General features: G+C 37.4%; 1 protein-coding gene across 4 annotated transcripts in view; it reads left to right on the top strand.

Annotated features, from left to right (window-relative positions):
• The window catches only part of LOC126473555 (epidermal growth factor receptor substrate 15-like 1), a 179,657-nt gene that overhangs the window by 120,022 nt on the left and 45,293 nt on the right, over positions 1-14,342 (top strand). For all 4 annotated transcript variants that reach the window (XM_050100687.1, XM_050100688.1, XM_050100686.1 and 1 more), the window contains 3 exons: positions 8,162-8,250; positions 8,324-8,375; positions 8,463-8,530. In XM_050100687.1, the coding sequence (XP_049956644.1) occupies positions 8,162-8,250; positions 8,324-8,375; positions 8,463-8,530 (209 nt within the window). The remainder of the gene's footprint in view (positions 1-8,161; positions 8,251-8,323; positions 8,376-8,462; positions 8,531-14,342) is intronic.

The following is a 14,342-nucleotide window of genomic DNA, read 5'->3' as shown; positions in this document are numbered from 1 at the left end:
TGGTACAATGATCATCCTGAATCGATGTGTCAACATTTTGCTTGTGGAACTTGGTGGTTGCTGTCACAGGACGTCCAACTCTTTGTTTGTCACGCAGGTCAGATATTCCTGCCTCAACATCTTTAAACTTACTCGCCCAATGATGCACAGTACTCACATCAACACAGTCGCCATAAACTGCTTTCATTCTCTAATGAATCTCGTTTGGGGTGACACCTTCTGCTGTCAAGAATTCAATGACTGTACATTGCTTAAAACACATCGACCAACTGTCTACGCAGGGTTCCATACTTTACACTGTAACAACACAACCATTCAATACTAAGGCTTGTCACCAACTGGAGCTGTAGAAAAGAGGCTACAGAACAAGCTAATACCTGCCACATACCAATGCTGCCAACTGTTAAAGAGTTACAAAGGTGGAGGCAGTACTTTTCAGTCAGCCCTTGTAGTATGTAGGAATGTTAAAAAAATGATTTTCAACAAACTGGAAGCTCTCCTAAATAAAAGAACAAAAAATTAGAATTAAAATATATCACAAAAATCATATGTACTACTGTAGGAAAAAACACCAACTCATAAATTACGAAAAGATATAATGTATATTTCGTGAGTTATAGCACCCACCAACTTGACAAATGTTGTTTTGGAAAAACAAGCGATTAAAATTTCAACACCCCCCCACCCCCACCTCCCCCCCTGGAACTGAACAAACTTTTAGTCAGAAGAGCGAGTATTGTACATTTTTATGAAATTATGTTGATTAACTGGCTTCCCTGTACCAGCAGTTTTTGCACAATTGGGATTACTTTCCAAACCGTTTCTATCCGTATAACTATTTTTGTTTATCATTTTCAAGCACTCACGTTTTACTGTGAATAAAAATCAAGCAGAATGACAAGTTAAGCAGACACTAGGGAAGCATGCGCTTTCAGACTGTTTACTATAAACGAATAATGTTATGAAGAGAAATCTTGTGAGAATAGTTTTTGAGCCGATATTTATGCCCTTTGTGATACTATCTAAAACTGACAGGACCCTTACTCTGTTGGTAACTATTATAGTATTACATCAGTTGCATTCACTTGGATGCATCAGACGCCCATGCAAAAAACTATGGTTTTAACATATTTTAACATTTATGGCACACTTTATGTGAATGAATGTTAAAAAGTAGATTCTCTAAGGAGCATTTTAAGGCAATAAGAAAATTTGGATAAAAAGATTTCTAGCATGGTGCACCCCGTAAAGAAGGGTATTCCGTGCATTGGTAATAAGCATACACATCTGCCCATTGCACCCTGCTGGGATGCATCCATCCATCTCCGTTACCCATCTATCGTAACTTCTTTACTTGCACAGAGTTTATAGTAAAGAAAAATCTGATGTTGCTTTATCATTTACATCTTTTCTTTCATTCTCCCTCCTTCTCAGTCCTCAACACCGGAGATTAGTTAATGCTAAAAGAAACAGCTTTTCTGTCCACCACTATTATAACACGTAAAATAGGTCCACCACTATTGGACTACAGTTCAGAATAACTGTGAATAGAGCACACAAATTTACAGCCTTGTCCATAGATCAGAAATTCCCCCTTCCAATGCTTGATATCTTTGCAGCCAGTGATTGTGTTTTTGGATGACCTTTTTATTGCAAATTTCATGTTCAGACATGCTGCACTATCATTATGAATCCAGTGCTAAACAAAACATTCATTCACATCTCTTGAAGACTGCAGAACACTTCAGCGTCAAACAATACCACTTTACAATGTGAGACGGTGAGTGTAGCTGCCTCTGATGTGCGACACCAAGTGGTATTGTTTAGCCAAGACATTGCAACTGGAGCTCTTTACCAACTGAACTGCTGGCAGTGTGCTAGGGAAAGCTGGCTTGCCATTGTGTTAACCTGGGCAACTGAGTTATGTCCCCTCCAGTGAGCCAAACATTAAAAGTCACAACTAATTTGTAACACACCATAGCTATGTGTAATTTTCACACTCTCAGACAAAATTATTCATATTATCTGCATATTAACAAGGAGACCTTCCCTCAGCAATAGGATTTTTGAAATTTTGTATATTTTTGGTATATGAAGTTCAGAACTCGAATATCAATTTCCCAAAGCAGTTCAATGTAACCCCTAAAAATTCTCAAGAAAAGAATAGAGTATGCTGAATGAAATGTGTTTGACTGTCAAGAGAATACTGTGTGAAGCCTTCAATGGCTACCTTCGCAGAATATATCAAAATGATCATCAACAGCCTTCAATGGCTACCTTAGCAGAATATATCAAAATGATCATCCACAAAAACCCAAGAAATTCAGGTGATGTGTGAAGGCTGTTTAGTGGCACCAAAGTTAGTGCCAGTCATTTGCCAAAGAGACAGGAACTGAAACTGAAGGTAGCAAAACATAAGCAGAGGGATCACGAGAACAAGATTAGGTTAATTACAGCACACACAGAGGTACATGTGAATGGAATGAGAAGAAACTAATAATTTGTGTAATGTGACATACCTTTTGCAATGCTCTTCACAGTGGTTTACAGAGTATGGATGTAGATGTAGGTCAAGATGTAGAAAATTGACTTTGAAGTTTTCTGTGACACTTCAGGAACCTTAACTCCTCAAAATTAAGGCAATTTTTCACGACAGGCACGGTGGCTTACTCAGTATCCTTGTAGCATCATCACTGCGTAATGACAAGATTGCTGGTTTGAATCTCACTACTGGCTTTTTTTAATTTAATTTTTCGTTCATTTCGAGTGCCTGTGTCACTATAAAATTTGTCAGATATCTGAAATTATATGTTTATTAAAAATCTTTTCTAAAAATCAGTGATTAAGAGATTACGAGGTGCGACAATAAAGTAATGAGACTGATGTGAAAAAAAAATGTTGCTTACCGTTTTAGTCAAGTTTAGTGTTGTCTCCGTCAAAGTGGTTTCCTTTTGATTGCACACACTTTTTCCAGGGCTTCTGCCATTGATGGTAACATTTCTGGAACTCATCTTCTGTAATATCCTCCAAGACCCTCGTCACAGCTTTTTGGACCTCTTGTGTTGTTTGAAATTGGTGTCCCTCGACTGCCGTTTGGACACTTGGAAATAGAAAAAAGTCGCACGGAGCAATATCTGGTGAATAAGGTGGCTGTGGTAGTACTGAAATTTGTTTTGAGGTTAAAAATTGCTGTACTGACAGAGCAGTATGGGATGGCGCATTATCCTGATTCAGAATCCAATTATCAACAATGTTGCCAGGACACAAAGAACTCTTTTACGAAGTCTTCCTAAAATTTCTTTGTAGTAATGTTGGTTAACGGTTTGTCCAGGAGGCACCCACTCTTCATGAGCAATTCCCTTGGAATCAAAGAAACACGCAAGCATACATTTCACATTTGACTTTGACATGCGAGCTTTTTTTGGTCTGGGTGATCCCTTTGAGCACCATTGCGAACTTTGGCGTTTTGGCTCTGGATCATACTGAAAAAACCAACTTTCATCACCAGTGATAACAGCTCAACAATCCTGGATTGATTTCCGTTTGCTGTTACAGATCGGCTGCCACATTTTTCTGTGTTTCTCACTGTTGTGGTGTTAGATTTTTGGGGACCATTTTTGCACAAATCTTTCTCGTACCAAAATCTTCAGTTATTAATAGATGAACTGTTTCTCGATTGATGTTCAGTTCTTCTGCAATCATTTTCACAGATAAACTTCGATCAGATCATACGAGTTCACGCACCCTGGCCAGGTTGACATCCGTCTGTGAGGTTGATGGTCGTCCACTGCGGTCTTCCATCTTCAACATTCGTTCTGCCTTCACTAAACATGTTATGCCAACAAAAAACTTGAGCTCATGACATAACCTCCTCTCCAAAAGCCTTCTGAAGGTTACCATAAGTTGTCGTCGCATTTTCACCCAATTTAATGCATAAAGAAATGGCATACCGTTGCGCAATATTATGCGGTTCCATTTCCGTGTTAACATACTACAGCACAACCCACGACTGAGTTGCGTCAATGTGCTGCTTGGTCTAGAAGCAGCTTATAGACCAAGGTCAAAGATATTGTGCCTACACAAGCCTGCAGGGTTGCCACATCTTGCAAAGAAAATAAGTCTCATTACTTTATTATCGCACCTCGTATAATTACAATGAAAACTGGAATTTTGGATGTGATGTGTAATTAGAAACAAGAAATTGTGCATTTGTTAGAAAAATAATGATTTGATATCTGTTAATCTGCATACATTTGATGAATTTTATATTTAAATGAAGATATTCAAATTGACCAAAAATTTTAAAAATGGAAAAAAATCTATAGTGACATTTGAACAAGAAATCCATTGATTACCTCATAACCATTCTCCAGAAGTACCAAGTGAGCCACACTGCCTGTCATGAAAATTGCCTTCATTTAAGGGAGTAAAGGTGCTCAAGTTCTGTGGAAAATTGCAAAGTTGATTTTCTTGAGTCTTTTTGATAGTTGCATTGGGTTGCTTTGGGGCATTGATATTTGAGTTTTGAACTTCACGATCATAAATTTAAAAAAATTACAAAAGTCCGATTGCCGGATGGCCTCCTTGTAAGCAAAATTTTAATTTTCGAACTTTCCGTTTTCTAACTTTCCATTTTCTAACACTTTTTAATTATTTTATTTTATTTTATTTGTTCCTTTCTTTAAGTACAGACTGAGCTTACTAAATGCCCACTCTTCCATTCTTTGGTCAAGAAAAATAAGAGATCTGCATATTTCCCACCTTATGTGCACAAATATAAAATGCCAAAACATCAATTAAGCTGTATTTTGCAAACTAATACAAATGGAGTCACAGATTTGGAAGCCACCAATTTAGACGTTTAGCAAATTTAAAGACAACTATTTTTCCAGTAATTTACCTTCACACCATGGTGTGTGCTTTATGGTTTGGTAACATAATGTGCTTTCCCATGCACATAATCTCTAGAAAATGGCTTGATAAGCCAAAACTGATTGTGAAAAGAAAGAAAGATTACATAATTAACAGTCTAAGTAAAAAAAAATACTGCATTCTTTTGATAAATATTTGACTTTGGTGCCATTTATGAAGAAGATGATACGAGCTGTCAGGCAAAGTCCTGCTTTCAGATACGGAAATGTGCACATGCGTGCAAACGTGAACACGTGTGCACACACAAATATGTGCAAATGTGTTCGCTTCACAGAAGTAAAAATATTATTAAGCAAGCCAGTGTCGTTCTTGATGTGTGTCATGCTGTCAAGCCCAGTCTGTAGATCTGCACTTCTTGGGTCATAGTGTCCCTTGTATATTTTTATTGTGTACATCAAAATAAAGAATCACACTCAAATGACAATTTGAAGAACTAAGACCTATTAATTCTTTCTAGCAGTAAAATTTGGTGACAACAAATTAGATAAACTTACATTTCCAGTGGTAGGTTCTGGATTTTTTTTCTGTTCATTGCAGCAGCAGTGTAGTTTAAACAGGTGGGTCGAAGCAAGGGTGACATTGTCAGCTTTGATGTGTTCTCTGAATAAACCGTAGAGATTTGTTTATCTGATGTTATCACTATATTTAATGCTAAATTACATTGTATGTGTTTATGAGGGCTGTGGTGCAAATCATTTTAACTGTTCCACTACATGCCTTATATGGTCAGATTGCCTTAGTGCCTGTCTGTGTATCCACTGTAGGTATCTGGCAGAGGAAGTCCAAACTATCTGGCATCCCCTTCTCTACTTCCGCATGAAGAAAGGGTGATGTAATTTTGCTTGGTAACAGGGCATCACAGAATCCAGGGAATATGTATGTGTATGTCATGACGTAGTGTCTTGGACTAAAGCAATAATTCGTTCACCAGCATATCTGCACTCTCCAGTCGAAGTGATGAGTTAGATGGGATGATCTGTACTGCCTCATATCTTCATAAGTTGTTATTCAGGTGGTTTTCAAGTGATTATAAGGTGTGTAGCTCATCTGCCCATCCCTCCTTCTCCCTCCCTCCCCCCCCCCTCTCCCCCCCCCTTCTCTCTCTCTCTCTCTCTCTCTCTCTCTCTCTCTCTCTCTCTCTCTCTCACACACACACACACACACACACACACACACACACACACACTCCTTGCCTCCCCCAGTCAGCCAGACTGTTCTTTGTTAAAGAATTTTATCTACTGCTTTTATATTGTACATGGATTTTATGAAATTAATATAGAACTGTGTTGTAGGCTATGCTTCTGTATGAATGAGTAGTTCAGTGTATCAGATTTCAGTTAGGAATTGTATATTTTAATCATGTTCATTTTACAGTATTCTATTACGGGCACTAATAACTTCAATATCAAGGAAACTAATCCTACAACCATAACATATTTAGAGACTTTTCAGTATATATTCAGAAGGTATCATTTTATTGTGGGTAGCCTTCGTCAGTTGGAGGTAGCTGTAAAGGTGATTGTTGTTAGACATCGAGCGATGTATTTTTTTACATAAAGAAGCTACTTGGCACTACTTGTGTGTACATGTCTTTCGAGCTGTGTGATTGGGTATTTTGCTAGTTTCGCTCATGTAATTGTGACCCCATCTTACTGGTGTCATTTGAGATACAGAGTCAGAAAAGAACTTTCTCAGATTGTTTTATTCATTTGTGGAGAGAATGAGCTTTTAATTTTCTGTTAATTCTGCACTCTTGCAACTGCATCTCATTACCTTCGCCTGTTGCTTAAGTAACTAGATAATGGGAGGGAATAGTGATTTTTAAGTATGACACAGGCAGAACTGTCTATGTAAAGTTTACTTATTCCATCAGTCATTAGAATAAACTTCCACTTCCTATGAGATACATCAGGAAGTAGTAGTAGTGGAATTCTGCTGGGTATCTATCCACTCAAAACTCCAGTGAAATTAAGTAGCCGATAAAGTGACGAAAGGTGCTTGGGGAAGTCAAGCATTGCACTTGGTCACTGCGCAGATGAGTTAGTCCTGACCTAGTGAGAAAAATCGGAGTAGGGTGTGAAGTCATAAATTGTGAGATAATCTAGAACACCCAATGGTATCTTCATCTGCAGTGAAGAAGAAACCACATTCCTACACATCTGGACATTTGTCACACTCCTGTAACATGTAGTTTTCTGCTCCTGTGGTTTTTTTGTTGTACATGCACTGAATTACTTTCAGCAACATGTGTTTCAACTGGTGGTGTTTTATAACACAGCAAAAGGTGTCTTGTGTATTTTACAGTGTGTTAAGCAACCTCCCTGGTTATGTTTTTTCTTGGTTGTACCATTTTGTTTCTGATATGCCACATTTTCCCCTTTAGCTTTTAGTCTCCTTACTAGCCCATCCTGCAACATAACTGTGATTTACATACGTATGACACTAGGCAGAAGCTGAACCTACACATAACGACAGTAAGCACAAACTAAGGCAAAAGAGGAATGTATCATACTGGAGTTATATAACCATATTTACTCTTACTTAAAATGCATACCAACATTAAGTACATTTAAGATAAAGTTGAAACAATTCTTGCTTGACCACTGCTTCTGCTCTGACTCTGTATTTCTGGAACATCATAATGAGTAAAACTCATTTACCAAATATTGTTTTATTATGTGCTATGTCATTTCACACTATCATTTACTTCGTGTTTATCATGTAGCATCACTTACTAATCTCTACTATCAATCGTAGCAGCAGTTTAGTATGTCATTTTATATTATTATGCACTTTCACTGTGTTGACCATGTAGTCACAATGACTGCTGTAACCATAAATTAATTATGTTTACTGCTGTCCTGTATTATCTCAACAAACAATGCACTACAAAAAATGATTCTAGAACAAAACAAGTAAATAAAAAATAAGTAAATAAATAAATCCTTGCAGAATGTTGCCACGCAGTCTTCTTTCATATCTTCACAGTAGATCTGGAGGAGGGGATCCAATATTCTAAAAGTTGGGAATTTGTTTTTTCACATGGTAGTCTGTTAGGCATTTTACAATTAAAAATAAGCTTTTATTCATCTTTATTCCTTTGCAAAATAGACTGTGTGTTCCATATTGTGTTCTCTAATCGGATTCAGAGATATTAAACAAGTTGTTTCATAGTAGGAAAGAAGAAAATTTCCCATTTTTCAATTTGTACCTGCTGTTAATATTTCAGATCCATTCAAGAGCACAAAGCCAGTTCCTGCTGTTGATCCTTTCAGCTCAAGTGATCCGTTTAGTTCTGCCTTCCCTTCGAAACCAGCAGTAAGTAAACATACAGACTTGTCACTGTGTTTAATATCTACTGTATACTGAGCATTTTTGTTCATGGTTACAGGATATATCAGTAACAGATCCATTTACCTCCTTTGGGACGCCAGCTACAAGTGGTATGAATCCATTCTTGTATTACTTCACATTTTTTGTAATATGTAACAAGTCTTCCAGTTTATTTAGTGCTTGTGCTTTTTTTCCAGCCAAGAATGATCCATTTGATCCATTCGGGGATGGGACAAACCGAAATTCAAGCAAATCGCCAGTGGATGTATGTATTACATTAATCAATCTTTCAAACACCCCCCTCCCCCCCTCTGTCACACCCTTCCTCTCTCCTCCTCATCCTCTTCTTGCCTCGCTCATATGTGTGTATGCATGATATTGTATTGTGTTATTCCACTGTGCAAAGTTAAAAATCTGAAGTGGATGTTATACTCTGTTATTACCTGCCTTTTTAAAATCTTCTTTGAGTTTTGATACTACTTTCTCGTAGCCTATTTCCCTCTTTCCCCATAACAGATGAAGAATTTGGTTATATTTTTCTTGCATATGTGAAAGAACAGACGTTACTGACAATCCACAGCTGTATGAAATAATTCAAAATTTATTTGCTGGCTGAAAATTCTTTGGGATCAACTGTGTTAGGTATAAATGTACTACCTATTAGTGACATGCTTAATAATATACTGAATGTTGCACTAACTGAAATGGGAAGAATGACAATCGTCTGATCAGTTGCCTCTAAGCTATCAAGCTGTTCCAGCTATGACCTGACAGTCAAGTAATTCTTTGCTGTTCGATTTGTTTACTTGATCATATGGAAAATAGTTCTTATGAGGAAGTTACGATTAGAAAGTATGAGGGTGTGGGGGGCTGAAAAGATTCTAGCCCAAAAAGTAAAGAACAATAGAAATTCCACAATACCAGTTTATTTTTCTATAATATATGTGTACACTAATACACTCGCATGCACACTCAGATAGTTTCTGCAAACCATTCAAATAAAAGGTCTTCAATTTAGAGTTCAACCAAACGTTCACAGCATCAATACACTGCACCATCATTGTCAAATCATTGTCCTTTGAGGTATTTTTTTCTTTTAGATTTGGGAAAAGAATAAAGTCTGGAGCCAAATACAGAGAATATGGTGGATGATGTAACAATTCGAACCCGCAGTCCCGCAGAGTTTCCAGTGTTGCAAGAGTTTTATGCACCGGTGCATTTTCCTGATACAAAAGAACTCCGCGTACCAATTTTCTGTGCTGCTCTCCCCCCCCCCCCCCCCCCCCCCCCCTCCCCTTTTGATCTTTTCTCTCAAATGGTGCAGGAGGATGCATTGATAGTTACAACCTTTCGCAAGTAATCCACCATTGTTACCCCTTTTGCATCCCAGAAGGTCAATGCCATCAGCTTTCTGGCCGATTTTTTGCGCCTGGAATTTTTTTAGGGGTAAGGGATGATGGATGTTTCCATTATTGTGACTGTTTTGTCTCGGGATCAAAGCGGTGAACCCATGTTTCGTCCATTGCCACATAGTCACTGTTTCATCAGTGGAAATGGTGACAGGCCTTTCACTCCTTAGCGTATCTTCCACACTCGAAGTCGGGCACCCAGTTTTTCACTGTAGCATAAGACTGAGCACTGCCCTTAAGTACATTCCTCATGTCCTCTGCAATTTCATTGGGCATCATTCCCTTCAAATGAAGATATTAAGTCACATCATGGTTCTTGATTCTCTCGATATTCGCCATTTTTCTTACAGTACGGTATACAAAAACTAATGAAGCTGGAGCTGCGAAATTTGACTCGCATATCCACAAAGGGTCATCATAAAAGTCGGTGGTGGTGTTTGTGATACCACATTATGGTAACCATCTCAGGCTAGAAACTTTTCAACTGCCACACGTAATATCGTTTATTTAGATAATGGAAAGCCCTAACTGGAGTAACAACAATATGGAAAGGATAGATTGGTACTCACTGCAAAGAGAATGTGTTGAGTTGCAGGCAGGCACAATGAAAAAGACTGACAAAATATTAAGCTTTCGCACAAAGTTCTTCTGAAACACACACACACACACACATACACACACACACACGAGAGAGAGAGAGAGAGAGAGAGAGAGAGAGAGAGAGAGAGAGAGAGAGAGAGAGAGAGAGCACTTGATGCACACGGGACCTCTTTATCCGACCACTCTGGCCATACTGCCAGAGCAGTATCGTTTTCATTATTGTTGATATTACAACCTGCACTTCACCTTGCTTAAATTTTTTTGTTTATTTTTAACTTCTCACAATGTGTTTTGTGTTTCCCACCATCAAATATGTAGCACAAAAATACAGTGTAAGATGAAATTGAGTAATGTACATTACAATGAAGCAGTGAATTTAGTAACGTGCTTTTAACATCAATACACAATATATAGTCACTTATGAGTTATTGCAATGCAACGTCATTCATTGCTGAAACTGGCTCAGGCAGTAAAATATGTTATATGGTAAATAAGTTTTGGTGCTAGGCAGTGTTGGTAACAGTATTAAAAATTCCTCTGACATTACACATGTCTGCGATATTTCAATGCTTATGTTAAATAAAGGTAAAGGGAAAGTATAGGTGTGAAACTCATGACTTCAATCTGCACAGGGAATTGTGGTGGTGTTGTTGTTGTTGTTGTTGTTGTGGTCTTCAGTCCTGAGACTGGTTTGATGCAGCTCTCCATGCTACTCTATCCTGTGCAAGCTTCTTCATCTCCCAGTACCTACTGCAACCTACATCCGTCTGAATCTGCTTAGTGTATTCATCTCTTGGTCTCCCCCTACGATTTTTACCCTCCACGCTGCCCTCCAGTACTAAATTGGTGATCCCTTGATGCCTCAGAACATGTCCTACCAACCGATCCCTTCTTCTGGTCAAGTTGTGCCACAAACTTCTCCCCAATCCTATTCAATACTTCCTCATTAGTTATGTGATCTACCCATCTAATCTTCAGCATTCTTCTGTAGCACCACATTTCGTAAGCTTCTATTCTCTTCTTTGCCAAACTATTTACCGTCCATGTTTCACTTCCATACATGGCTACACTCCATACAAATACTTTCAGAAATGACTTCCTGACACTTAAATCTATACTCGATGTTAACAAATTTCTCTTCTTCAGAAATGCTTTCCTTGCCATTGCCAACCTACATTTTATATCCTCTCTACTTCGACCATCATCAGTTATTTTGCTCCACAAATAGCAAAACTCCTTTACTACTTTAAGTGTCTCATTTCCTAATCTACTACCCTCAACATCACCAGACTTAATTCAACTACATTCCATTATCCTCGTTTTGCTTTTGTTGATGTTCATCTTATGTCCTCCCTTCAAGACACCATCCATTCCGTTCAACTGCTCTTCCAAGTCCTTTGCTGTCTCTGACAGAATTACAGTGTCATCGACGAACCTCAACGTTTTTATTTCTTCTCCATGGATTTTAATACCTACTCCAAATTTTTCTTTTGTTTCCTTTACTGCTTGCTCAATATACAGATTGAATAACATCGGGGAGAGACTACAACCCTGTCTTACTCCCTTCCCAACCACTGCTTCCCTTTCATGTCCCTCGACTCTTATAACTGCCATCTGGTTTCTGTCAAATTGTAAATAGCCTTTCGCTCCCTGTATTTTACCCCTGCCACCTTTAGAATTTGAAAGAGAGTATTCCAGTCAACATTGTCAAAAGGAATTGTCAAAGGGAATTGTGGTAAAGTTGAAACTCATGTTTGCACTCTGTTACGAACAGAGTAAACTAGCAGTACAAAATACCTAAACATAAATGTGTTGTCCTTTGTGAGAGACAATGTAATTATCCATCTTGATTGCTGTTATGCATTTTTTATATGTTGAAACTACAGCTTTCAGTAGAAAAAACTCTCAATGTACTGTATCTCATCAGTTCACACATGCACTTGTACCAAGACTAGTGTGTGTGTGTGTGTGTGTGTGTGTGTACTGAAAAGATACAGTGTATTAAGGTTTCAGCTTTTTTATAATTTTTTTTTGTTTATTTTATTTTTATTTGAGTCTGATGATGGCTGTGGTTGAAACATGTTAAGGTTTATTGTTATCAAAATAAAGATGTAATAGTGATCAAGATGGACAATTATATTGATGTGTGATAATGATCACAGGCTTGTACAATGACTTTGTCATTTATAGATTTTCTATGAGAGCTTAATTTGAGTTTGATGAAAGATTAGAGGAATGTGAATTGGTGAATCTGCATCAGATTTTCCAAACACCCATGTCACCCAGTTAGTTTGGATAATTAATACTCTACTATACATGTATTACTACTTAACTTTCAATTATATAAAAACTCACACAGGATCTACATTTACTGTAGATTCCATTCAAGATGTTACACTGTCTGGTATTGTGCTCCACAGAAGTTGAATGCCTGCAGGAGCACTTTGGTGTTGTTCAGATTCTAATGTAGGACAAACCCTTCACAGTGACTTGGTCCAATATTTTTTAATTTGTATTTTACTTTGTTTAAAACTAATGTTGAAAGCTCTAATATGTGGTCAAGCAAATTACAAAAAAGTTAACAGCCTTAAAAAGTGATGATTGAGGAAGAAATATATTACTGAAATTACAGCGTACCTCTGCCATATACAGCTCAGCAACTGATAAATGTTGGTAGTATAACAACTGTATTCTGGAAAATATACAATGTAATTTTATACAACTTATCTAACAAATCATTTAACAACAGACATTATTAAAAATAATTCAAATAATGCATTAACAGACCACTGAGTTTCACAGTGAATAACAAAACTAGTGTTCGTAGAATATGGGAAGGAGGGAGCAGGAGCACTTATTATGATGAACAATGGGGTGTCGCTCCTCTATTTGAAATGGAGTGTAGCATATATGGGAAAACATATGCAGCTTCACAGAATGCATTATGTAATTAGTAAAGATGATGCAGTTTGTATTGACATCATTGAACTGTAGTGCCTCATCCCAATAAAACAAGAGAAAACCTCATATGTGTCACCGTGCCAATTGGAGAATACAGCGCGCTGAGACAACTTGTGAAGTATGGAAAAGAGGGAGCAGGGATCTTAATTATGATAACCACTGGGGCACCACACTCGCCAGCACAGCAGCACTTGTGGGAATAGATGTGCCTTCAAAAATAACATAATTGAAACATAGTATTATATCACATAAGTAAGAAAAACTATCTTTATCAGCAAATGGAAATATTAACAAATACAGAATTTTCTAATGAAAGTAACATCTTTTTTATTTTTCAATGCTAACCCATGAAAATGTAAGTATTCACAAGAAATTTAAATTAGGTACAGAAACACGTAACATTTGATGAAAAATAAAATTCATTTTATTTTTATGGATTGAGCAGTAATACATATTAATTTTTTTCATTTGACAATAAGGCAATTTGTATTTCTGTCTCGCATTTTAATTATTTTTATGTGATTATCAGTTTTTTAAAAAGTTGTTACTTATTACCAAAATTATGAGAAGGAAAGTCGCTACTCACCATATAGCGGAGGTGCTGAGTCGGAGATAGGCACAACAAAATGACTCTCACACTTAAACCTTTTGTCAAACTAGTAACTGAAAGCTTTAATGGTGAGTGTCTTGTTCTTGTACCTGTCTGCAACTCAGTATCTCCACTATATGGTGAGTAGCAACTTCCCTTCTCATAATTTTGTCACATTCCATCCTGGATTTTTCATTGTTATTTATTAACATTTCCAAGCAGAACTTTTTTAAAAAATTGCTGCTAGCAAGAATTTAACAAGTGATGTGGCAATGACAGTACTTGTATGCTACACACTTGGTTATCTGTGCTCTGTTAAAATGTTCGAAATGGTTCATATTTAAGAGTACTCTGACCCTTTGAATTTTCTACAAGGATTGTCAAACATCAGACAGATCCTGCACATGAGAGTGAAGAGAAAATGAACCATTGCTGTAGATTCCATTCAAGAAGTTCCGTTGTATGGTATCAGGCTCCACAGAAGTTGAGAATACCTGCAGGAGGAAATGGACTTTCAT

The sequence above is a fragment of the Schistocerca serialis genome, chromosome 4 (assembly GCF_023864345.2).
Source record: "Schistocerca serialis cubense isolate TAMUIC-IGC-003099 chromosome 4, iqSchSeri2.2, whole genome shotgun sequence".
Classification (NCBI taxonomy): Eukaryota; Metazoa; Arthropoda; class Insecta; order Orthoptera; family Acrididae; genus Schistocerca; species Schistocerca serialis.
Note: the sequence above shows the minus strand (reverse complement) of the source record. Positions and strands in the feature narration are given on the sequence as shown.